At 40.5% G+C, this 26,829-nt stretch overlaps 2 protein-coding genes across 2 annotated transcripts in view; one reads left to right on the forward strand and one right to left on the reverse strand.

Moving 5' to 3' along the window:
* SUMF2 (sulfatase modifying factor 2) overlaps positions 1-26,829 on the forward strand; it is a 323,736-nt gene that overhangs the window by 23,052 nt on the left and 273,855 nt on the right. The window lies entirely within an intron of this gene.
* PHKG1 (phosphorylase kinase catalytic subunit gamma 1) overlaps positions 1-26,829 on the reverse strand; it is a 36,594-nt gene that overhangs the window by 967 nt on the left and 8,798 nt on the right. The window contains exons 3-9 of the mRNA XM_070735133.1: positions 26,259-26,434; positions 24,165-24,219; positions 13,765-13,830; positions 10,218-10,381; positions 8,332-8,422; positions 4,658-4,811; positions 1,975-2,100 (exon numbers count right to left, since the gene is read on the reverse strand). Of these exons, the coding sequence (XP_070591234.1) occupies positions 1,975-2,100; positions 4,658-4,811; positions 8,332-8,422; positions 10,218-10,381; positions 13,765-13,830; positions 24,165-24,219; positions 26,259-26,434 (832 nt within the window). The remainder of the gene's footprint in view (positions 1-1,974; positions 2,101-4,657; positions 4,812-8,331; positions 8,423-10,217; positions 10,382-13,764; positions 13,831-24,164; positions 24,220-26,258; positions 26,435-26,829) is intronic.

Raw genomic sequence — 26,829 nt, forward strand, 5'->3', positions numbered from 1 at the left:
ACAGAAAAAATATACATACACATACCTACCCACCTACATACATGCATACATACGTACATACATACTATACATACATATGTACATACATACATACATACATACATACATACATACATACATACATACATAGACAAAATGTTTTTGGTTCAATTCTTACACCTCAGTTTATGGGTCGGGTTCACATAGCACAGGGGTAGGCAAAGTTGGCTCTTCGATGACATGTGGACTTCAACTCCCAGAATTCCTGAGCCAATCATGCTAGCTCAGGAATTCTGGAAGTTGAAGTCCACATGTCATAGAAGAGCCAACTTTGCCTATCCCTGACATAGCACATTAAATTTCAGTTAACTATCAGTGTTGCTATATTCACGCAATATGCTATGCTCAAATAAATAAATGCCACTACTTTTGAATGCGATAAATGTAATCCTAAAACATGTAAGCAATGGTTTGAGTTTCATAAAACCCATGCCACCAATTACTCATCCCTAATTTGATCCTAGTTGTTCATGTGGCATCAAGAAGGGCTTTAAACCAAAATTGGAGGGAGAGGGGGACCAATCTTTAGAATCTCTCTAGAACACAAAACTAATCCTAAATCCCAAGAAAAATCAAACCATGAGATTGGGAGTGATGAAAAGAAAGAAAAACTCAAGCAGCAATTAGGAGATGGATTTTCATGGACAGGCATAAAGGGCTTAAATGCTTATATACAAGTGCTAAAAGTTTGGGGAGCAAGCAGGGTGAAGTAGAAGCAATAGTGCAGGAAGGCAGGTATGACATAATTGCCATTACAGTAACCTGGTGGGATGAAAGCCACGACTGGAATGATGGAGGGATACAACTTGTTCAAGTTGACAACCTGACAACCTGCCCCTACCCTGGTCTTTCAGGTTTTCCAGGACAAACTTTGTTTCGTAGATACCAACACAGTTTATATATGTTTATATTAATATATTACTATTTAGCAATTTGGGGCAAGATACTCAAGCCTAATTCATGTGCTGAATAAATCACAAACTTCCATAATGTCCTGAACCAAAACTAAGGAAAGTGCAATGGTTTAGCTTGCATGTTGTGTGAAGGAATCTTGTTTGGTGAGGATCCACAGCTCAGCAGCATGATGCACTCAGGTACCAAAACAATCCCTGACTTAGCCTCCCCCTTTTCCCACTTGAAAAGAGCCCTTGATCAGAGTCAGCGTCTGGCACATCCATGGGGCAGTTCAAAAAAGTTAAGATGTCGAGCAAGAATCTCACAATCTAGGCCCGTATCTACAGGGGGTGGACAAACAAATGGAAACACCTTGAAAATCCAGATTTGGAATCCAGATTTATGAAGCTCCCTTCAAACAGTTTTTGTGGAAACTGGGTTCTGTACGTGTCTATTGAGCTCTGCAGTGATTTTAGGTCTTGCGATCCGCTCTAACAATTCGCTTTAGAGTCCGACGGTCTCTCTCAGACAACTTCGACTTTCGACCAGACCTGTGCTTGGCTGAGGACGTTTTCCCTTCTCTTTCAAAAGCAGTCATTACTTTTGAGACATTATCTCTTGAAACGCCAAACAGTTGGGCACTTTCTGTTACACTAGCGCCTGCCATTCGAGCACCAACAATTTGGCCTCTTTGAAAGTCTGAGAGGTCTGCCATTTCTAGAAGGTTATAACCAATTTCCTTAAATTTCTGTTTAAAAAAAGGTAGTTTAACAAAACATATCAAATAACAGAATTTTTTAAAAAAACATTAAAATATGTCAAGTTTTGATTGATTTGAACATGTTCTAACATTATGATGCCAAAAAGTCAAGTGTTTCCATTTCTTTGTCCACCCCCTGTATTTTGTATGGATGGCACATAGAAAAAGGGCACAGCTTCAATTGTAATCATCTTGACTGCATGGTACACTTCCCCCCATCCTTGGCTATGGCTGAGGAAAACGGCCATCCCTTTCCCAGAATTCTCTGCAAATAAGGATACCCGGAATTTCCGGAAGGGGCTGAAGTGCCGGACTTCCTCCACCATGTACTGCTGGAAGAAGGGGTGGGTGAGGGCATCTTGCACAGTGTAACGATTCTTCGGCTTCACCACTAAACAGTGGACAATCTGCAGGCATAAGAAGAGAGTTTGTGTCTCAGAAACCGAGGCCCTGCTTTTCTGAATGCATGAATGGAAAAACACAATGGATCTACCGGTAGCACTGGTTAGTACTTACTTACTTACTTACTTACTTACTTACTTACTTACTTACTTACTTACTTACTTACTTATTTTTTGTTTGTTTGTTTGTTTGATTGATTGATTGATTTTTATGCCACCCTTCTCCTTAGACTCAGGGTGGCTTAAAACAGGTTAGCAATAGCACTTTATTTTTTTTAACAGAGCCAGCCTATTGCCCCCACAATCTGGGTCCTCATTTTACCCACCTCGGAAGGATGGAAGGCTGAGTCGACCTTGAGCCGGTGATGAGATTTGAACCTCTGACCTACAGATCTACACTCAGCTTCAGTGGCCTGTAGTACAGCACTCTACCTGCTGCGCCACCCTGGCTCATAATTATTCAGAAGCCCCCCCCCCCATGCAATCCCATTACACAAGAAAATGAACACCAAGAAACAAAGGGGAACGAACTACGCTGCTCAAAAAAAATAAAGGGAACACTTATACAACACAATATAACTCCAAGTAAATCAAACTTCTGTGAAATCAAATTCTCCACTTAGGAAGCAACACTGATTGGCAATCAATTTCACATGTTGCAAGCACATTCAATTTTGTCCACAACGAAGTATTCAGTGAGAATATTTCATTCATTCAGATCTAGGATGTGTTATTTTGCAGGACCCAGGGGAAGAGCCTTCTCTGTGGGAGCCCCAGCCCTCTGGAATCAATTGCCCCCAGAGATTCATGTTGCCCCCACCCTCCTCGCCTTCCATAAGAGTCTAAAAACTAGCGGTGGGCTATGAGCCGGAATGCTAAATTGTTCTCGCCACGATGGCTCATAGCTTCTTGCAGGACCAGCACGATTTTGCTGCTGCACCTGTGAAGGTAGCAAAATTGCACACCAAGCAGAAACACAGTAAACACTTCCACAGGTGCAGCAGCAAAATCACGCTGATACTGCAAGAACTTACGAGCCGCCGTGGTGAGCTCAATTTAGCGTTCTGGCTCATAGCCCATCGCTGCTAAAGACTCATTTATGCCGCCAAGCTTGGGGTCATTAGATTCTATCTCCTGGCCAATGAATGTATGGTGGGCTTGTTTGAATGGACATGTGTATACGCTAATAGGCTTTTTAGGTTTTTTAAATGTAATTCTTAATTTTAATTTTAATTAAGTGTATCTTGATGTACAGTATACTGTTTTTGTATGTTGTAAGCCGCCCCAAGTCTTCAGAGAGGAGCAGCATATAAATTAAAATTAAAATTAAAATTAAAATTAAAATTAAAATTAAAATTAAAATTAAAATTAAAATTAAAATTAAAATTAAAATTAAAATTAAAATTAAAATTAAAATTAAAATTAAAATTAAAATTAAAATTAAAATTAAAATTAAAATTAAAATTAAAATTAAAATTAAAATTAAAATTAAAATTAAAATTAAAATTAAAATTAAAATTAAAATTAAAATTAAAATTAAAATTAAAATTAAAATTAAAATTAAAATTAAAATTATTAAAATTAAAATTATTAAAATTAAAATTAAAATTAAAATTATTAAAATTAAAATTATTAAAATTAAAATTAAAATTAAAATTAAAATTAAAATTAAAATTAAAATTAAAATTAAAATTAAATTAAAATTAAAATTAAAATTAAAATTAAAATTAAAATTAAAATTAATTAAAATTAAAATTAAAATTAAAATTAAAATTAAAATTAAAATTAAAATTAAAATTAAAATTAAAATTAAAATTAAAATTAAAATTAAAATTAAAATTAAAATTAAAATTAAAATTAAAATTAAAATTAAAATTAAAATTAAAATTTAATAATAGTAATAATAATAGTAATAATAATAATAATAATAGTAATAATAATAATAGTAGTAGTAATAATAATAATAATAATAATAATAATAATAATAATAATTTGAGTGTTCCCTTTATTTTTTTGAGCAGTATATTTTCCAATTGGGCCCAAGTACTGTATTTTTGGTGGTTAGGGTCAATTTCTCAAACAAAGAGTGTCCCAATTACTTTTTATCTTTCCCTACTCTGCATTTTTCTCCTTTATTTTTCTCCAAGAAACTCTGGATCCATCTTTGCAGTGGCGGATTCCTATTACATCTGCTACTTGTGCGCTGCGCATGCAGCTTTACTAAGCTTGCGGGTGTGTGCGCATGCATGTCCCACCATATTTTAACTTCTGCGCATGCACAGGAAGCAAAATCTCATGAGGGACGTACAGGAGAGAAAGATTTTGGTGGGGGTTTTTTGCTTGCGCATGAACAGAAGCAAAAAATCGCCAAAATCTCTTGTACGCGTCCCCTTGCAAGATTTTCTTTCCTGTGCATTCATAGAATCAAAAACACAATGGGGACACATGTACGCGCATGCAAGCTAACCGAAGCTGTCTGCACAGCGCAGAGATTGCTACCGGTGCGCCGTCCTTTACCCTACTGGTAGCAACCCGCTACTGCATCCAGGTGAAAGTTACCCACCAAGTCTTTGACTGTATCTGATTGGTCGTCCCACTCTGGAGACCCGAATTTGTAGTCTCCATTCATGATCATTCTTAACATCAGCATCTGCTTCCGGTGCCAGAAAGGAGGAGATCCAGCTAGCAAGGTGTACATGATGACTCCTGCACTCCACCTGAAACAAGGAAACCGTCAGGAGGACAGAGATGGACATTTTTGAAGGAAAAAGGCTCGCTCACTCTTTCATCCACAGAATATTTTAAACACAGGGAAACCAAACATTCACTGACCGAATCAGAATGTGTTTCCTAAGCTACACCATACAATACCAGCCTTCTCCGCATCAGCTCAAAAGATTCCCTGCAGATGAACACGCAGTTTGATGGAGAACATCTTCGTTAGAACATAAGAATGTAAGAACATCAGAAGAGCCATGCTGAATCGGGCCAAAGCCCATCGAGTCCAGCATTCTGTGTCACACACAGTGGTCCACCAATTGTCCATGGGGAACTTGAGCAGAAAGAGAAGGCAAGACCCTCCCTTTCCCCTGACCCCCCAACAAATGGTACTCAAGGGAATCCTGCCTGCCTCAACCAACATAGAGGCAGCACATGGATATCCGTTTCAATAACCACTGATACACTTGGCATCCATGAATCTGTCTAATCCTGCCATGAACCTATCCAGGCTGACAGCTGTCACGACTTCTTCTGGAACTGAATTCCATAAATCAACGACCCTCTGGGTGACGAAATATTTTCCTTGATTTGTCCTCCTTGCAGCAGGACAGAGATTACTTTTCCATTGTTATTTACAAAGAATTTTATATGATGGTACTTAAAACAAATCATTATTCTTTGTACAAATTATGCTGCAAATACACCAATTGCTGGATGGATTGCTGCAAGGTGTAAGCCAACAAATCAAGGGGGCATAATTTTTGATAAGGCTGCTTTATGGGAAACTGGCATTTTAAAAAGGGAAAAATGAACAAAGATGAAAAATCATTTCCATAGAACATTGTTTCTCCACTTTGGCAAGTTTAAGAATAACAGAATAACAGAGATGGAAGGGACTTTGGAGGTCTTTTAATCCAGTGTTTTTCAACCAGTGTGCTGTGGCACACTAGTGTGCTGCGAGACATGGTCAGGTGTGCCGCGAAGAAGGAAGCTCAGGTTCCGGTCTCGCAACTTTTTGCTGAGAGAGTGAGAGTGAGAAAGAGAGAGAGAAAGAAAGCAAGAGAGAGAGAGAAAGAGAGAAAGAGTGTGAGAGAGAAAGAAAGCAAGAGAAAGAAAAGAGAGAAAGAGAGAGAACGCAAGAGTGAGAGAGAAAGAAGGCAAGAGGAGAGAGAGAGAAAGAAAGCAAGAGAGAGAGAAAAGGAGAGGAAGGGAGAGAGAGAAATGAGCAAAAAGGGGAGGAAAAAAGAGAAATGAGAAAATGATTGAGACAGAGAATGAGAGGAAAGAGAGGGAAACAAAAGAGAGAGAGAGAAGTGACTCTTGATTTAAAGCATATGATAAAAAGCACCCAAAGAATAAGAGAGAAAAAAACCATTTCCTGTTTTTGGAAATGGTTCAAGAGTGTGTATACACACACACACACACACACACACACACAAGGGTGGGGAGGAGACAGGGATGGAAAAAGAGAGGAGAGTGTCTTAGGGTGTCATTTTGTGTCATTTTGGTTGGTGGTGTGCCCCAGGATTTTGTAAATGTAAAAAATGTGCCGCGGCTCAAAAAAGGTTGAAAATCAGTGTTCTAATCCTTGCGCAAGCAGCAAACCCTATACCTAGGAGTGGGTTCCAACTTGCTTTGCTGCCAGTTCACTTCCTCCCATGCCATGTGGCTGAGCCTACTGGACACATGCATGCGCTGTACAAACTCCACAAATTAAAAAAAAAATGCTGAAAACAAAATGGCGACACATGCACAGTGCCAGAAACTTGGCTTCTGCACATTCGCAGAAGAAAAAATCTTTTTTAAAAATTGATTTTTTTTTTTAAGATGGTGCCCACAGACCAGCACCGACCAATCTGGTTTGGGGAGGTCATTGTGACATCACCAGCGGGTCACTATCGGTTTGGGCGAACTGGTCTGAACCAGGTGGAACCCACACATGCCTATACATTTCATAGAAACATAGAAGACTGACGGCAGAAAAAGACCTCATCATCCATCTTGTCTGCCCTTATACTATTTCCTGCATTTTATCTTAGGATGGATCTATGTTTATCCCAGGCATGTTTAAATTCAGTTACTGTGGATTTATCTACCATGTCTGCTGGAAGTTTGTTCCAAGGATCTACTACTCTTTCAGTAAAATAATATTTTCTCATGTTGCTTTTGATCTTTCCCCCAACTAACTTCAGATTGTGTCCCCTTGTTCTTGTGTTCACTTTCCTATTAAAAACACTTCCCTCCTGGACCTTATTTAACACTTTAACATATTTAAATGTTTCGATCATGCCCCCCTTTTCCTTCTGTCCTCCAGACTATACAGATTGAGTTCATTAAGTCTTTGCTGATACGTTTTATGCTTAAGACCTTCCATCATTCTTGTAGCCGTTCTTTGGACCCGTTCAATTTTGTCAATATCTTTTTGTGGGTGAGGTCTCCAGAACTGAACACAGTACAGTATTCCAAATGTGGTCTCACCAGCGCTCTATATAGCGGGATCATAATCTCCCTCTTCCTGCTTGTTATACCTCTAGCTATGCAGCCAAGCATCCTACTTGCTTTCCCTACTGCCTGACTGCACTGTTCACCCATTTTGAGACTGTCAGAAATCACTACCCCTTTCAGACAAATAGTTGTCCAAATTTCAGTCCAAATTCAGTCCAATCTCTTCTTAAAAACTTCCTATATTGGCGCACCCACAACGTCTAGAGAAAAATCATTCCACTGATGAATTATTCTATCAGAAAATTTCTCTTCTAGGTTGCTTCTCTCCTTGATTAGTTTCCATCCATTGCTTCTTGTCCTACCCTCAGGTGCTTTATAGAATTGTTTGACACCCCCCTCCCTCTCCCTTATGGCAGCCCGTCAAATATTGGAGCACTGCTATCATGTCTCCCCTGGTCTTTCTCTTCACTAGATTATCCATATCTAGTTCGTGCATCTGTTCTTCAAGTTTTAGCCTCCAGTCCTCTAATCATCTTTGTTGCTCTTCTCTGAACTCTTTCTAGAGTCAACGTCTTTTTTATATTATGGCGACCAAAATTGGATGCAATATTCCAAGCATGGTCTTACCAAGGCATTACAAACTATTATTAACATTTCATGTGATCTTGATTTTATCTCTCTGTTAATGCAGCCTAAGACTGTGATTTTGGCAACTTCAAATTCCAGAGTTCCTCAGCCAGCAAGATGCCTGGGGAATTCTGGGAGCTGAAATTCAGGCATCTTAAAGTGGCCAAAAAGTGCTATACAAGATTGGATGGGAAGTGAAGTTAATTCCTTTAAAAGCTATTTTTTAATTAGAGTAAATATAGCAGGATTCACATTTTAAGATGCATTGTCCCCAGCCATGATTTATAGATTTACTGATATAAAACTGATATATTAATGATGTTCACATCATTCATTGTGCTACATCCTCTGAATATTCAAAAATCACATACCATTTGCTTAAACCCAGATAACCCAAACAATGGCTTAGAATAAAGAGTGAATTTGCCACACAATCTTGCTTACATGTCAATTTCCTTCCCATAACCTGGATGATCTGAATCCATGGAACATTCTAGTATTTCTGGAGCCAAGTAGCCAGGAGTACCACAGATCTCTTCAAGAAAAGCAATAAAAAATTTTGAGTTAAACTTTGGTGACCTTGTTTCTGGAAAGGCAGGTCTTGCTGGATTCCTGGAATTAAAGAAAATAGGGGTAGTCTCAGTCAGATCAGATAAAAGACTCACAGCTGCATTCACACAATGTATAAAGCTTAGTTTTCCATGGTGGTTTGTCATGTCAGATGCTTGTAATCCAGTTGACTACCTTATAGTTAAGGAGAGTACTAGCAATAGCACTTATACACTGCTCCATAGTGCTTTACAGCCCCCTCTAAGCAGTTTGTGGAGTCAGCATATTGCCCCCAAGAATCTGGGTCCTTATTTTAATTACCTTGAAAAGATGGAAGGCTGAGTCAACCTTCAGCCCAAACCAATTAAACTTAGAATTTGGCATTATAGATATCCTATAATTTATGACCATTGCTTTCTGATTGTTCAGAGCTTCAAGGGACCCAAAAAGTGAAATTTACGATCCGGATCTGACTACAGCAAAATTCTGCTCTTTCTCAACTTGTTGTTCAGCACAGGGTTACTATTTTCTCAAGAGAAAATTCATTATGTTTTTAACACAGAGATCACACCTTCTCTGTGGTGGCTCCGACCCTCTGGAACCAGCTCCCCCCTGAGATTAGGATTGCCCCCACCCTCCTTGCCTTTGGTAAACTCCTTAAAACCCACCTCTGTCGTCAGGCATGGGGGAACTGAAACATCTCCCCCTTGCCCATGCTGTTTTGGTGTTTGATTGATTGTGTGCTTGTTTTTTATATATATTGGGGTTGTTTTATGAATTTCTTAACTTAAAATTGTAATTGGATTGGTGGGTATTGGATGTGTCACTATGTACTGTTTTTACCATTGTTGTGAGCCGCCCCGAGTCTGCGGAGAGGGGCGGCATATAAATCCAATAAATCTAATCTAATCTAATCTAATCTAATCTAGGGCTATAAGAGTGATAATTCCAGGAATATAAGAAGACTATTACATGTTTGCTTGCAGGAAAAAGCAATGGCTTGGCATTATGCAGGCAGATATTTCTGTGGCTAACCATGCCCAGGAGCAGCAGACAGGATGTGATTGCAGCAAGCTAAAATGACCACCAGAGCTAAAATCTTAGCCTCCAAACATATCATCACCATCAATGAAGCATGTAAGATCATACGCACAACAAAATCTGTGTAGGAAGAAAAAACATGACTAACATTGGAGCAGCTAAAGAGGACTTAAAGATGGTTCAGCAATCGAGCAAATTATATATAAAAGATCCCTAATTCAAGTTTTGGCTAAGACATAACCTTGTGCAGAATCCTAAAGAAGTGCCCTTAGTCCATGTAGAAAATTATTTCCACATTACATTAGCAATAGCACTTAGACTTATATACCATTTCATAGTGCTTTTACAGCCCTCTCTAAGCGGTTTACAGAGTCAGCATATGGCCCCCAACAATCTAGGTCCTCATTTTACCCACCTCGGAAGGATGGAAAGCTGAATCAACCTTGGGCCTGGTGAGATTTGAACTGGTGATCTACAGCCAGCAGTCAGCAGAAGCAGCTGCAGTACTGCACTCTAACCACTGTGCCACCAAGGCATTAAGCCCTAGATTTCCATAGCTTACTTAATGATTTGCAGTTACAAAGTTTTAATATCCAGGCTAGCAAATTTTAATAGCTGGATTCATATAACATGGTACAGGTGATTTGAGCAAGCTGATTTAATGTAGATCTCTCCTTGGGTAGCTATGTTCCTAAGTGCAGGCAGGCCACTAATTCACAGCCCTCTCCCATAAAATCTACCTTTGAGTTTTTCGTTTTCCTGCATCTGACATGAGAAGCCAAAGTCAGTGAGTTTGATGTTCATGTCGTCATCTAACAAGATGTTCTCTGGCTTGAGATCTCTGTGGACAATGTTCAAGGCATGGAGGAACTGAATCACTTCAAAAAGAGCACGCATGATTTTCCTACAGGGAGCAAATAATCTGGTTAGTTAAATAGAAATAGCATTTAGATTTATATACCACTTCACAGTGCTTTTAAAAGCCCTCTCTAAATGGTTTACAGAGTCAGCATATTGCCCCCAACAATCTGTGTCCTCATTTTACAGACCTTGGAAGGATGGTAGACTGAGTCAACCTTGAGCCTGGTGAGATTCGATCTGCCAAATCGCAGGCAGCCGGAAGTCAGCAGAAGTAGCCTGCAGTACTGCAATCTAACCACTGCGCCACCACGGCTCTTTTAAATGAGCAAATATACGGAAGAAAAGGCAGACATTTTTTTATACCTGTGCTTGGTTCCTGGCATTGCCCATTGATCATGTTTAACTAGTCTTCCCTAATTTTCAGATATCCTGGAAGATCTCCAATATATGAACGTCTCAATTTGAGTTGTTTTGATCTCACAATCATCAGATGTGAATGAAGGATACCATATTTGCATTTGGGGATTATGTCATCAGGGCTATCAAAATTGGGCTGCCTGCTCAATTCTAGACAACTACTAGAAGTCAGTAACGAGATGCAACAAATATATTATTGATAAAGTTGAACGGGTCCAAAGACGGGCTACAAAAATGGTGGAAGGTCTTAAGCCTAAAACCTATCAGGAAAGATTTAATGAACTCAATCTGTATAGTCTGGAGCAGTGTTTCCCAACCTTTTTTGAGCCGCGGCACATTATTCATATTTTCAAAATCCTGGGGAACATTGAACGGGGGGCGGGGGTGGGGGCGGCTAAAGAAAAGTTTGGACAAAAAAAATCTCTCTCTTCCCTTTCGCTCTATTTCTCCCTCCCTCTTTCTCTTCCTTCCCTTCTTTCTCTCTCTCCATCCCTCTTTCTTTCTTCCTCTCTTTTTTGCTCTCTTTCTCCCTCCCTCCTTCCCTCTCTCTATGTCTTTCTCTCTCCCTTGCTCTCTCTCTCTTTCTGTCTCTCTTGCTATCTCTCTCTTGCTTTTTTCTCTCTCTCACACTCTCTTCCTTCCTCACTCATCTTTCTTTCTCTCTCTCTTTCTATCTTGCTTTCTTCCTCTCTCTCACTCTCTTCCTTCCTCTCTCATCTCTTTCTTTTCTTTCTCTCTTTCTCTATCTCTCCCCCTCTTTCTCTATCTCTCCCCCTCTTGCTTGCTCTCTCTTTTTCTCACTTTCCCTCTCTTGTTTTCTTTCTCTCTCTCTTGCTTTCTCTCTCTCACTCTTTCTCTCTTGTTTTCTCTCTCTCTCTCTTGCTTTCTCTCTCTCTCACTCTTTCTCTCTTGTTTTCTTTCTCTCTCTTGTTCTCTCTCTCTTGCTATCTCTTTCTCTCCCCCCTTTATCTCTCTCACTCTTTCTCTTGTTTTCTCTCTCACACTCTTTCTCTCTCTCATTCTCTCTCTCTTGCTATCTCTTTCTCTCCCCCCTTTCTCTCTCGCACTCTTTCTCTTGTTTTCTCTCTCACACTCTCTCTCTCTCTCATTCTCTCTCTCTTGCTATCTCTTTCTCTACCCCCTCTTTGTCTCTCTCTCTCTCTCTTTCTCACTTTCTATCTTGCTCTGTTGCTCTCACTCTCTCGTTCTCCGGAGGCTGGCGAAAGTGATTGTCAATGTCAGGCGTGCGGGCCGGCACGCTCTCTCTCCCCATCCCCCTGCCAGCCCGCCCGGAACATTCAAAGTAAGAAAAACCTTCGCCTGCTTACTTTGAATGTGACAGGGGGAGGAGGAGAGCACGCGCAGGCCTGCGCGCCTGACATTGAAAATCACTTTCTCCAGCCTCCGGAGAACGAGAGAGATCGCCTTCACAGGCCCCCATGAGAACGCCTGCCCCACCTCTCCTGCAGCCCCCTCGCTGAGAGCCCAGGATAAAAGCGCTTTCGGCGAAGGCAGCAGCGAGTAGGCAGGGGCGTGAGGGGGCTAGAGGAGCGGGGGCGGCCGCGGCTTCAGGCGCGCCCTTGGAAAAGTGCGTGGGGGGCGTTTTGGGGTGCGCTGGCGCAGGCATGTGCGGCCCAGTACCCTCCCGCTCCCGCTTCCACCACCAGTGCCCTCCCTCCAGGCCCCAAAGGACATTGGTTGCCGCCAATGCCAGGGAAGCTCCAGCTGGGTGGGGCGCTGCCGGTGCCTCAGACCTGGAGCTCCCACTCAAAGCTGCCCCCCGGCTACTGCCCGATGCTGCTGTTGCCGGTGCTCTCCTGCTGGGCCCCAAAGAAGGAAGGCGGGAAAAAGGCACGAAGAATGAAGCTGTCCTTTTTTCTCGCCTTCCTTCTTTGGGGCCCAGCAGGAGAGCGCCGGCAACAGCGACATCGGGCAGTAGCTGGGGGGCAGCTGCGAGTGGGAGCTCCAGGTCGGAGGCCCTGGCACCAGCAGTGCCCCGCCCAGCTGGAGTTTCCCTAGGAGTTTCGCGGCACACCTGACCATATCTCGCGGCGGCACACTGGTTGGGAAACGCTGGTCTGGAGGACAGAAGGGAAAAAGGGGACATGATCAAAACATTTAAAGCGTTAAATAAGGTTCAGGAGGGAAGTGTTTTTAATAGGAAAGTGAACACAAGAACAAGGGGACACAATCTGAGGTTAGTTGGGGGGAAGATCAGAAGCAACATGAGAAAGTATTATTTTACTGAAAGAGTAGTAGATGCTTGGAACAAGCTTCCAGCAGACGTGGTTGGTAAATCCACAGTAACTGAATTTAAACATGCCTGGGATAAACATATATCCATCCTAAGATAAAATACAGGAAATAGTATAAGGGCAGACTACATGGACCATGAGGTCTTTTTCTATGTTTCTATCCTATGATGTGTTTTCATAGAATTATAGTATTAAATAGATTGTAAGTGCTAGAAGGAGAACATTTAGTTTAACCCCTGCCTAATGCAGAAATCCATTAGTATAGCATCTCAAACTGAATTTCACCCTGAGCACCTGTTGTAAACTTTTAAAATCCCTGTATTAAATGGAAAGGCAAATGAGTTCTTTATGGCTAACAATTAGGTCAGTGTTTCTCAATCTTGCTAACCGTAATATATGTGGACTTCCACTCCAAAAATATCTTATGTTGGCTGAGAAATTCTGGAGAATTTAAGTCCACATTTCTTAAAATTAGCAAGGTTGAGAAACCGTGAAGTTGAGAGAAAGAAATATTTTGTATATGTCTCAAAATACTTACAGTACTTCATATACACTAAGCTAGGGCTGAGCTGAATTGCAACACTGTACAATATTAAGGTTGCTAAACTTGGTTTGTTATTTAAACTAATGAGATTTTAGTCATAACTAAACACTACATATTTCATTAGCTTGCAGGAGACCCTTATATGAAAGTGGAGGGAAGTTCCATGTTTTGACATATGATGAGATTGACAGGTTGGTTGAGACAGCTTACCTAGTTTCCTTCTCACTTAAGGTCACTTTTTCTGTAAGATAATCAAATAGTTCCCCTTTCTTCATTCTGTTTAGGAAGAAAATTTAGACATGAAGAATATATTAAAAATTAAGAAACGATTTTTTGTGAAAACAAATCTTTATGTAACTAAATTAATTAATAAAAAAGGGTACGGAAGGCGGTTTAAAAATAATAATAATAATAATAATAATAATAATAATAATAATAATAATAATAATAGAGAAGACATTGATAACCAAAAAGAACAACAGTGAATGCCGATGAATTCTATTCACCAGAAAATAATTTGATATGCAACAAGACTGTAACTCTCCTTCTCTCAAGAGGAAATTGATGATATTTCTATGTTATTTGTAATTTTGTAATTGTCCAGGTGTTTTTTGTTGGTTTAGAAGTGTATGTATGTCTTTCTATTTTCTTTTTTGTGTATTGCAAATACTGTATTGCAAATATGTCAATGTATATATTTTCTTGATTATGCTTTTTAAAAAACAAATTAATAAAAATTACTTTAAAAAATAAAAATAAAAATTAAGAAAGATATAAAAATAAAACATGAACCCACAGTACAGCACTTCTGTTTCTCTCTTGTATGTGGCTGTCTATCCCAGTGTTTCTTGACCTTGGCAACTTTAAAATATGTGGACTTCAATTCCTCCAGTGGACTTCAACTTCACGATGCTGTCTGGGGAATTCTGGAAGTTGAAATCCACACAGGGCCCTTCCAACTCTGTTATTCTGTTAAAAGCCGCTCCGAGTCCTCGGTGAGGGGCGGCATACAAATCTAATTAATAATAATAATAATAATAATAATAATAATAATAATAGGGTTTTAGTTGAAATGGTGCCACCAAATGTCTTCTGTTCATCTGGAGGGCACTGAATCAGGAAGGCTGATTTAAATATTTCATTTATGCTGTGATAATAAAATAAACAAAATAAAGTGTGGTGCATGGGGGACAAAGGAAGCAGTACAAAGACATTATTATTATTATTATTATTATTATTATTATTATTATTATTATTATTATTATTATTTATTAAATTTGTATGCCACCCCTCTCCTTAGACTCGGGCCGGCTCAAAACAATAGTGGCAAAACAATATGTAATACAAATCTAATAATTTAAACTAAAAACCCATAATTTAAAAACATGCACACAACACACCATACATAAACAATATAGGCCTGGGGAAGTTATTTCAGTTTCCCCATGCCTGATGGCAGAGGTGGGTTTTAAGGAGTTTACGAAAGGCAAAGAGGGTGGGGGCAATTCTAATCTCGGGGGGAGCTGGTGACATGTGAGCCATTCTGAGTCTCAGGAGAAGGGAGGCATAGAAATAAAGGAAGGAAGGAAGGAATTAAGGAAGGAAGGAAGGAAGGAAGGAAGGAAGGAAGCCTCCTTCAAGTCCCTTGGTATCGACACCACATCCTTGGACACTGTGCCATAAGATCGACCAACATGGCGCATGATGATCCATCAAGGCTGCCAGACATCTGAGGCGAGAAGAACATTCATAACAGAAGAGAAGCGACCACTCCACAAAGCCAGAGCTGCACATGGTGTGACGATGGCGGCCACACGTATCTGCCCAACATGTGGCAGAACATTTTGTGCCCATATAGGCCTGGTCAGCCACCTGTGGACACATCACGTACAGCCCACAACCCATTAGATGTCCAGGTCTCTTTGAACACGATGGTTGTCTACCTTACAATTTGCTCCGAGTCTACAGAGAGGGGCGGCATACAAATGTAATAAATAAATAAGTAAGTAAGTAAGTAAGTAAGTAAGTAAGTAAGTAAGTAAGTAAGTAAGTAAATAAATAAATAAAATAATAAATAAAATAATAAACAAACAAACAAACAAACAAATAACTAGTTCACAAGCTTCTCTATACAATACATTATTTCATTTATGCTGTTATTGTCACCACTATAAGTTGCTTTAAAAAAAAATCAAAGTTATTATTATTATTATTTATTAGATTTGTATGCCGCCCCTCTCTAATATTATGGGTAGTTGTTACATCCCTTTCTAGCCCGTCAAGTTTTTCATTGGCAAGAGTCCTCAAACAATCTGTTTTAAACAACTTTTTCAGTTTGGGACTTTCTCTCCCCGTGGAAGCTGTAGTGCTGGCAGAGCGGTTTCAAGCAGACATCGGTGAAAGTATTACACAAGTCCAGGATGCCTAAAAATAGTGTGGAGCTGTGACTGCCATGACCTTAGCAAAGGTTATGTGGAAATCCGAGCAGGCTAATGATATGGGACCAGGAAGATGAGACAGCTGCAGGCAGCTTCGGTCCCTTATGAGTGGGCTGGTGGATGGTACAAGATGGCCCTGAGATCAGCAGAGACTTTCACAAACGGTTAAACAAGCTGGTACAGATATCAAATTATGATATATGGAGGGAGGGAAGAACACCAGAAGTCTTTTGCTGGAGTCACCATGCGCCATCCTGCTCCTTAACACTGTGGTCTTTATCAAGCAGTCCAAGAAACGTTGAGAAACTGACAAGCTTAACCAATTCTTCTTACTTTTCCAAGAGATAGACTGCTCTTTGACATTTGTTTAAACTCCTATCCTCAAAACGTCAGCTACAGAGCACTGCACACCAAGACAACTAGACACAAGGATGGTTTTTTCCCCAACGCCATCACTCTGCTAAACCAATAATTCCCTCAACACTGTCAAACTTTTTACTAAGTCTACACTTCTATTTCTACTAGTTTTTTCTCATCATTCCTATCATCCTTTTCCTCCCACTTCAAAGTGTATGACTGTAACTTGTTGCTTGTATCCTAAGATTTTTATTCATATTGATGTTTCTTCATTGCTTATTTGACCCCTATGACAATCATTAAGTGTTGTACCACATGATTCTTGACAAATGTATCTTTTTCTTTTATGTACACTTAGAGCATATGCACCCAAGACAAATTCCTTGTGTGTCCAATCACACTTGGCCAATAAAGAATTATATCCTATCTTATCTTATCTTATCTTATCTTATCTTATCTTATCCTATCCTATCCTATCCTATCCTATCCTATCTTATCTTATCTTATCTTATCTTATCTTATCCTATCCTATCCTATTCTATTCTTTATTTATTTGTCAAACAAGTATAGCATTATAGCATTATAGTTCTATCACTACTTTCTACATAAGTAGAAAGTAGTGATAGAAAGGATAAAAAGACATTAAGATGGGGACAGTAGGCACAGTAGTGTGCTTATGCACCCCCCCTTACAGATCTCTTAGAAAAGGGGAGAGGTCAACTGTAGATAATTTAAGGTTGAAGATTTTGGAGTTAGGGGAAGAAACGACAGAGTCACGTAGTGTTTTCTGCAGTCTGATTTGGAGCGATTTAAATTTAGTTTGTATCTATTACATGCTCTTGTGTTGTTGCTATCACTAACAGGGAGGACATTATGGTGTATGATTTTATGAACAACAGATAATCAGTTCGGAGGCGACGTAGTTGTAAATTGTCTAATCGTAGTATTTAAAGTCTGAAGGAGTAAGGTAATTTGTCTCGAGAAGAGGCGTGAAGGACTCTTCTTGTGAAGTATTCCTGGACTCTCTCAATTGTGTCAATGTCAGTTATGCAATGTGGGTACCAAACAAGTGAGCTGTATTCAAGAATTGGTCTGACAAATGTTTTGTATGCTCTGGTTAGCAGTTCAGTGATTCTAGAGAAGAAGCTACATAAGATTAGATTTACAACTCTTAATGCTTTTTAGGCACTGGCCCAATTTCTTCGAGTCTTTGGAGAGGGGCGGCATACAAATCTAATTATTATTATTATTATTATTATTATTAATAATAATAATAATAATAATAATAATATTATTGGCTGGATGCATTTATATGGATAGGTTCAATATATTGAATCAAATCCAAATAAGATGGGTTCTTAGCAAATTAAACCACAAACCAAACTAAACTAAGCTTCCCATTAATGAAGCTTTGAACATGTTCTGAATGCAGTTACTACGTCATGAACTGGCTGTGTGAAGGGAGCCAATGAATCAAACAGAATAATCGTGCTGCTGAACATTCATCTAGCATGCTAAGGAACAGCAGCAGCAGCAGCCACAACAACAACAAAAATAACTGAAGTCAAAATGAACCACCATTAGCATATTGTGCTCTGAACATTTAGCATGTTGTGCAAACAAATTTTACCCACTGAAAAATATGAGAGGGTAAGAAAGCGAACTACTGAACACTGCTAGGCATTTCACTTAGCTATGAGGCAGGGGTGGACTTCAGAAATTTTAGCAAGGGGTTCTCTGCCCAGTTGCTGGGCAGAGGGCCTGGCCTAGTCGACCTCCTGTACCATGGCGGGTGGTGATGCATTTGCTTGAGCTTGAGCCTCCAGGAGACTGAAAACAACCGAGGCCCTCTGGAGACTGGAAACGTGCCTGTTTCTGGCCTTTCCAAACTTGTGGTCACCCTGTTTTTTGCCCTCATGAACCCTGCACTTACTTGAATTCCAAAACAGGCTGTGTGGGGACTCCTGGGAGGGACAGGGTGGGGTGGGCAGCAGTCAGGGGTTCCACTTACCGGCCACTACCAGTACGCCCTTTGTGACCATTGTGGGGGAGGCGCGTGCCTGGTGGGCGCATGCACTCCCATCGGCATGAGATTCGGCTTCTGCGCATGGGTAGCAAGCAAAATCTCACACGGATATGCTCTCGTACATGAGATTTCACCTATTTTCAGCTATTTCTTAGCTTCTGCGCATGCACAGAAGAAAAAAATGCTGAACATCGGTGAAATCTTGCGCACGAAATCACTCATGTCTGAGATTTCACTTGCTGCACATGCACATATGCCAAATCTCACACGGCCATGCGCGTGCACACATTGGTGGTGTGGAGATGTGTGCGCATCTCCATTTCCGCTACTGGAGTTCCGATCCCAGGGTGAGCTACTACCCAGATTATGGGGAACACAATGGGGTAGCGAAAATGGAGCTCCACCCCAGAGCACCCATTTTGCACTGAAAGAGGTTGAAATAAAATGCAGGGCGTCCTGCATAAGTGTGGTAGTAAAAAATTTGGTAGCCCTTCACTGGCTGCAACCCATTACTGGTGGGCAGGGCCAGCCATGAATTGGATTTGGGGGTTTACCAAACTGCACAGAATCTTAACTAGAGGTTCTCGAGAACCCCTGCGGACCTCCTGCAGCCCACTCCTGCTCTGAAGCCTACTTGCTGTTTTTATATCTTCACATTTCCTATATTATTTATCTATCTATCTATCTATCTATCTATCTATCTATCTATCTATCTATCTATCTATCTATCTATCTATCTATCTACCTACCTACCTACCTACCTACCTACTTACTTACTTACGTACTTATTTATTTGTCAAACAATTATAGGGTGATAATTTGTACATATAAAACAGTAGATAAGTAATGATAAAAAGTAGACAATACGACAGGGACGGTAGGCACAATGATGCGCTTATGCACGCCCCTTACAGACCTCTTAGAAAGGAAGAGAGATCAATTGTAGATAGTCTAAGGTTAAAGATTTTGGGGTTAGGAGTAGAAACCACAGAATCAGGTAGTGCATTCCAGGCGTTGATTACTCTGTTGCTGAAGTCGTATTTTTTGCAGTCATGTTTGGAGCGGTTGAAGGTGAAGTAGTCATTTATCCATGAAATATGGATAAACTACATATCTGTGACGTACATGATTGTCCCCCATCTTAACCTGTGAAATACCCTAGGCCAGTTTCTCAACCAAGGAGAGATAAAAAAAACTCTTCTCCTCATCCTAGTCCTACACTGTTACCATTTTTTGTTTTTTATATGGGTGGTCCTCGACTTATAACAGTTCATTTAGTGACTTAACAAATGTGTCAAGACAAGTATTAAAATGGAGTAAAATGCCTTAACAAATGTCTCACTTAACAACACAAATATCAGTCTCCGTTGTGGTAATAAATGAAGGACTACTTGTATCTTAATATCATGTGTGAACCTTGTCAGTTATGACTTATTCACTAAGCAATGGTTAAAACAAACCACAATTAAGCATGGTGTATAAACACAGCGAGTAAGATTTACTCCTAAGTAGACACTGCACTGCACGGTAAATTGGCATTGTCTTATTTTGACTGGTGATAAAAAGGACAGCCATGATACTTTTAAATAAAAATAATAAAAGGGAATATCCACAAGAAGTACCATTCGCCTGAAAGCCAGAACTAGTGATGCCACAAAATAGATAAATTAATAGACTGGGGAAGCTAAAGGGCTGTTGGTCCTTACAGTTCAAACAGACAGGCACTTGCCACATAACACCCCAATAGGAAAGACAGAGAGTGGATAAGGAAGTACCCAGAGGCAGCAGAAGAGAAGAGAAAGAATGGAAAAAAATCACAAAATGCAAAGATCTCCAAAAGGAAGTAGAATGACTGTAGTAAAAGAAAGCAAAGATAGTATCAATGGTAATAGGTGCCTTGGGTACAAATCCCACTGACAATGTAATCTCTTACAGTAAGGTCGAGAAAAAGATTTTTTATTCAGAGGTTTAAGAAAACGTATCAGGAAAAACTTAATTAACTCAATCTGTATAGTCTGGAGGACAGAAGGAAAAGGAGGGACATGATCAAAACATTTAAATATGTTAAAGGGTTAAATAAGGTCCAGGAGGGAAGTGTTTTTAATAGGAAAGTGAACACAAGAACAAGGGGACACAATCTGAAATTAGTTGGGGGAAAGATCAAAGGCAACATGAGAAAATATTATTTTACTGAAAGAGTAGTAGATCCTTGGAACAAACTTCCAGCAGATGTGGTTGGTAAATTCACAGTAACTGAATTTAAACATGCCTGGGATAAACATATATCCATTGTAAGATAAAATACAGGAAATAGTATAAGGGCAGACTAGATGGACCATGAGCATAGTTCCCTCTAAGCTGAGCAGTGAGCAATCGCTCACTTAAAAATCATCATCAACTTTCCAAGTTTTCCAAACCTGCCCAGAAGCCGAGAGGGAAATTTTATTATTATTTCTGTGCCGCCCAGTCCCGAAGGGACTGTCGCTCAGACACTATACTTTTCCGCTCACCCCAAAAAAAATTTAGAGAGAACACTGACCATGAGGTCTTTTTCTGCCGTCAGTCTTCTATGTTTCTATGTACTGTAATCTCTTATAGTAAGGTCGAGAAAAATATTTTTTATTCAGAGGTTTAAGAATTGATAATGTTGTATAAATTTTGTAGAATTTTTTAAGATGAAGAAAGAGAGATAAAAGCCTCCATTCAACAAGAAAAGTAACAAGAAATGAGTAACAAGAAAAGTTTTATATATGTTTGATTATAAGTAGTATTGTTGTTGTAGTGTTTGTAAGTATGTATTGTTTTATTTTATGGTAGAGGGAAAAATATACTGGCAAAAAAACAATCTATTGCAAAAGGCATCTTTTATCTGGAACAGGTTTTGTCTTGCAATGATACCTTTAATACCATGAAACCCCAACCTCTGTCTATCCCAGATCCTTGGGAAGGACCTGATAGATGGATAAAAATGCCAAATCCAGTCTAAACTGCTGGCTGACTGTGCAACCGACCATAATAATAAAAATAAATGATTATGTTTAACCTCTTTCAAGGCACTCAAGTTAGCAGTCTGCATTTGATGATAGAAAAGTCCATTTATTTATTTATTTATTTATTTATTCATTCATTCATTCATTCAATTTTTATGCCGCCCTTCTCCTTAGACTCAGGGCAGCTTACAACACGTTAGCAATAACACTTTTTTAACAGAGCTAGGCTATTGCCCCCACAATCCGGGTCCTCATTTTACCCACCTCTGAAGGATGGAAGGTTGAGTCAACCTTGAGCCGGTGATGAGATTTGAACCCCTGACCTTCAGATCTACAGTCAGCTTCAGTGCCCTGCAGTACAGCACTCTACCTGCTGCGCCACCCCGGCTCATACTTGTAAATACGTGCTCTATTAAGGTGTCTCTTATCTCAGGGACCGCCTTCTGCTGCACGAATCCCAGCAACCGGTTAGGTCCCACAGAGTCGGCCTTCTCCGGGTCCTGTCAACTAAACAATGTCGTTTGGCGGGACCCAGGGGAAGAGCCTTCTCTGTGGCGGCCCTGGCTCTTTGGAACCAACTCCCCCCAGAGATTAGAATTGCCCCCACCCTCCTTGCCTTTCGTAAGCTTCTTAAAACCCACCTCTGCCGTCAGGCATAGGGGAACTGAGATATTCTTTCCTCCTAGGCCTTTACAATTTACGCATGGTATGTTTGTATGTATGTTTGGTTTTATAATAAGGGTTTTTTTAGTTGTTTAGTATTGGATTGTTATATGCTGTTTTTTATCACTGTTGTTAGCCGCCCCGAGTCTGCGGAGAGGGGCGGCATACAAATCCAATAAATAAATAAATAAGTAAGTAAGTAAGTAAGTAAGTAAGTAAGTAAGTAAGTAAGTAAGTAAGTAAGTAAGTAAGTAAATAAATAAATAAATAAATAAATAAATAAATAAATAAATAAATAAAATAAGCACTACATCAGAGATGTTCAAACTTGACAACTTTAAGCTGTGCTGGCTGGAGAATTCTGGGAGTTGAAGTCCACAAGTCTTAAAAGTTGCCAAGTTTGGGGACTCCTGGCAGTACACTGATCTTCCTCAAGGACAGTGAGGGGCTCCTACAAGTAGGGTCAGCAATGCAGAACCGGTAGAAAAACTTTTTCTTTTTTTCCTTTCTGGGCTCTGGATATGTTTTTCCTATCACAGTAAATAAAGTCGACTGTGTATAATTTTAAAAGAGCTGTGCATGTGTGTGTGTATATATACATACATACAGGGCCGCCGATAGGCCGGTACTACTGGGAGTGGCGTCAGGGGCCCGGCCAAATTGAAAAATGGGGGGGGGCCAGGCGCCCTCCAAAAACTCTCCAACCCCGATTGCAATGGGGAAAAGCACGCCAAGGCCCGCACCTTCTTCCCACCCCCGCGAGGAAAGAAGGCAGGGAGGCCGGCAGACAGGCAGGGAGCCCCGATGGCAGCCGCGGAAGAAAGAGTGGGGGTGGCTCTGCCTTCCGGAAGCCAAGCCGCGCTGCTGGGGAAGCCGGGAGAGGGCTGAGCCTGGCCAGCTTCTCCGCCGGCCTTGTGTCCCCCCGAGGATTGCGAGGGCAAGAGAGCTGCGCTTTTCGGTCTCCGGAGGTGCTGCACCGGGGATTCGGGGGTGTGTGGAGCCAATGGCTTCTTTTGGGCGGGCGCTGGCTTACTCGCTCGCCTTCCTGCTGCTGGCACTGGGAGCAAGTAAGTGTGCGCGGGCGGCCGGGTGGGAAGGGCGAGGCGCGAGGGGGAGGCACATGACCTTTAAGCCACCCTGTCACATGATCATCAAGTCTTTCCTATCTGGTCATATGGCTGGCAAGCCCCGCCCACAAAATAAGCCATACCCACTGTTCTGCCGGCGTGTTTCAACCGCCCGTAATTACAGGGTGATTATTCCAGGAAGACACATACCACACGATAAAAGGAAAACCCAAAAGTTTTTATAAACAGAAAAACAGAAACAGCTCCCTTTTTAAATGTCAAAGGGATTTTCTGGTACACACAACGCACAGGTTAAATGCAATCCAATTGCTCACCCAATAACTGGGAAATAGAGTCCAATTCTAAAGTCCAGAGAGTGCACACACAATCTTGAACAGCACAAAAACCACGATCTTGACGAAACAATGAATCAGATAAACTGCCACAAGGCTAAACCAGCACGCTGTTCTTTTTATCTGTAGCACTAATTATAGCAGCCCCACCCAACCACAGGTGGCCTCATTTTCTCTTGTAATAATCCTTCAATTGTTGTCTCCTATGCATCACTCTACGCATGCGTGGATGTGTCATTAATTCTTGTTCAGAATCCAAGGATGATACAGATGATTGATCACCTCCTGGGCTGTCTGCCAAACTCCTCTCTTCCCTGTCACTCATGCTTCTTTGGTCAGAGGAGGCTTTGTCGGCAGATTCCATCGGGAGCAAAACAGGCCTGCGGCATGTGGATGTTTCCCCCATATCCACCTGCACATTCCTTGGGGCAGGAGCTGGGCCAGAGCTAACCATAATTTTCACAGCGTGGTAGTAAAAACTTTTGCAGCCCTTCACTGCTTGAGGAGTATATTTCCAGACAGATGACCCATTCAAGTTGGCCAACATACGATGGTTGACATCACTTGCCTAGCTACAGTTCTGAAACTGCTTCCCAGGAAAGTAGAAAGCACAAGGCAATCTTCCAGCCTAAAAAAGTCACTTTTTTAAGGAGAACATATTTGACACTTCCACCTCCTCCCCACCCACACACACATAAAAGAACTTTGGTACTTACAGATCAAACACCAGGAAGAAAAAGGTGTGAGATTCAAAGCTGTCCTTCAGCTGGACTGGAAATGAAATGGGATATTTTAGGAATGTGAAATAACATTTTAAAAAAATTCTTAAAAATTAAGCAAGAATGGGGAGGTTCTGGAAGCAGAGCCCTCTGGCTTCACTGCACAATCCCACAGACTCAGGGGTGGAATAAAGTAGGGTCTGACAGAGTCTGGAGACCCAGTAGCAGAAATTTTGAGTAATTCGGAGAACCGGTAGCATCCATTTTGAGTAGTTTGACTAGTTCGGATTTACTGGTTCTCCAAACTACTCAAAATTTACACTATCGGTTCTCTAGAACCTGATGAATTTCATCCTTGCATCTATGTCTCTGTAGGAATGTTTGGGATTCATTCCAGTCCAGAACATGCTAATGATTTCTTACAAACCATAGCTTTGCATACTAGAAAGTAGAAATACAGTGTTCCCTCGATTTTCGCAGGTTCGAACTTCGCAGAAAGTCTATACCACGGTTTTTCAAAAATATTAATTAAAAAACACTTCACGGTTTTCCCCCTATACCACGGTTTTTCCCACCCGATGATGTCATATGTCATCGCCAAACTTTCGTCCGCCTTTAATAAATATTTTTTTAATAAACTTTAATAAATAAACATGGTGAGTAATAATCTAAATGGTTGCTAACGGAATGGGAAATTGTAATTTAGGGGTTTAAAGTGTTAAGGGAAGGCCTGTGATACTGTTCATAGCCAAAAATAGTGTATTTACTTCCGCATTGCTACTTCGCGGAAATTCGACTTTCGCAGGCAGTCTCGGAACGCCTCCCCCGTGAAAATTGAGGGAACACTGTACTGTATTTTTTTTTTCCAAAAGGCAATGGGACTTTTTTGGTTTTATTTCCTTAAAAACATTTGACTTCTCATCCAAGAAGTTTCTTCAGAACTGAAGCAGCTTCTTGGATGAGAAGTGAAACGTTTTCAAGGAAAAACCCAAAATAGTCCAGTTGCCTTTTGGAAAAGCATCTTTGGGACAACCATGCCCCGAATAACTGAGAATCTCCATTGACATTTAGCAATATTGTAGCTAGCCTTAACTGGACGCTCTTTTTCTAAACATACCCTTCCTCCTAAAATTGGGTGCATGTTCAGAAGGATTTTGGATTATCTTTTTAAAAAAATTTACAACAATAAAAAAAACCAATACAATAATACAATAAGAAAAAGAAGAGATGGGGTAGCCATTTGTCCACAAAGGTAAGGTCTCCTGCTCGAGCAGGGGGTTGGACTAGGTCTCTAGATCTCCAAGGTTCCTTCCAGCCAATGGAGCATATGCTCTATGTTCTAAATAGCATATAACCACCCTGTTTTCAAGATATATTAAGACGGGGATGCTTAGGTATGTCGTGCAAACCCAACCAACAGTAGTATTTATTATTTATTTATTTATTTTATTTATTTATATGCCACCCAATTGTCTGAGGACTCTAGGCAGCTCATAGCAGAGAGAACAACATCTAAACAACATAATTTAAAAAGATGATTTAAAACCCCTTGAAATCATGCATATCTCTTGTGGCTGGGTCTAGATGATACCTCATTTGATCAACAGCCCTAGGCCTGCCAGAAAAAAACAGGTCTTTGCAGCTTTTTGGGAGGCCAGAAGGGTGGGGGCATTACGGATCCCTTGGGTAGCTGGTTGCAGAGAGCTGGAGCCACCACAGAGAAGGTCCTCCTCTGTGACCCCACAGGGCAACACTGTTTAGCTTACGGGACCCAGAGAACGCCCTTATTGGTTGCTGGGAGCTGTTTGGTAGAAGGCGATCCTAAAGATAGCCTGGCTCTAATCTAAGCCATATAGGTGATAACCAATACCTTGAATTGAATACCTTATAGGTGATAACCAATACCTTGAATTGAATACCTTATAGGTGATAACCAATACCTTGAATTGTGTCTGGAGACTGATCGGGAGCCAGTGTAGTTCACAGAGAATTGGTGTGATGTGGGTGTACCTAGGTGTTTCAATTTGTTTGCCTTTCCTGTTTTATTCCTATGGTACCACTAAGATGATTTGGAAGCAAAATCTAACTTACTAATGTTAGGATGTCCAGACACTTTCTGGAGGATGTTGATTTCCTTCAGCGTGGCTTCTCTCAGCTCCTGAACTTCTTGTGGGGAGAGGTTTCCAGCTGTGATGTCTATAATTTTAACAGCGTATTCTCGTCGAGTGATTTTATGAATGCATCGACGGACAACACTGCTGACGCCTCTGAAAAGATAATCCACACAAAAGAGATCTTAGAGAGAGGCAGGGAGAACAAGAGAGAGGGAGAGAATCAAACTCGGCAAAAAGACACAATCTCTAAAAGGCTGCGTTACTTTGTTGTTCATTCTTGTTCCAAAGTAACAAGAGGAGAAACAAGGATAAATGGGTTTATTAAAATTGGTACTTATTGGAAATGCTACTGAATCACAAATATTTGTATAAGTATTGTCTTCATAAAATAGCAAAAGAACTTAACCGAAATATGAAAGCTATAGGATGAAATGCAGTTATTCCACCCCATGTATCCAGTATCAGGAATAGCCAGGAAGAAATTTATGTATAGTTACAGGCTGCTCAAAAGCTAATTATCGTATTATTTGGAGTATAAGACCCACCGG

Source organism: Erythrolamprus reginae, chromosome 1, assembly GCF_031021105.1.
Source record: "Erythrolamprus reginae isolate rEryReg1 chromosome 1, rEryReg1.hap1, whole genome shotgun sequence".
Taxonomy (NCBI): Eukaryota; Metazoa; Chordata; class Lepidosauria; order Squamata; family Dipsadidae; genus Erythrolamprus; species Erythrolamprus reginae.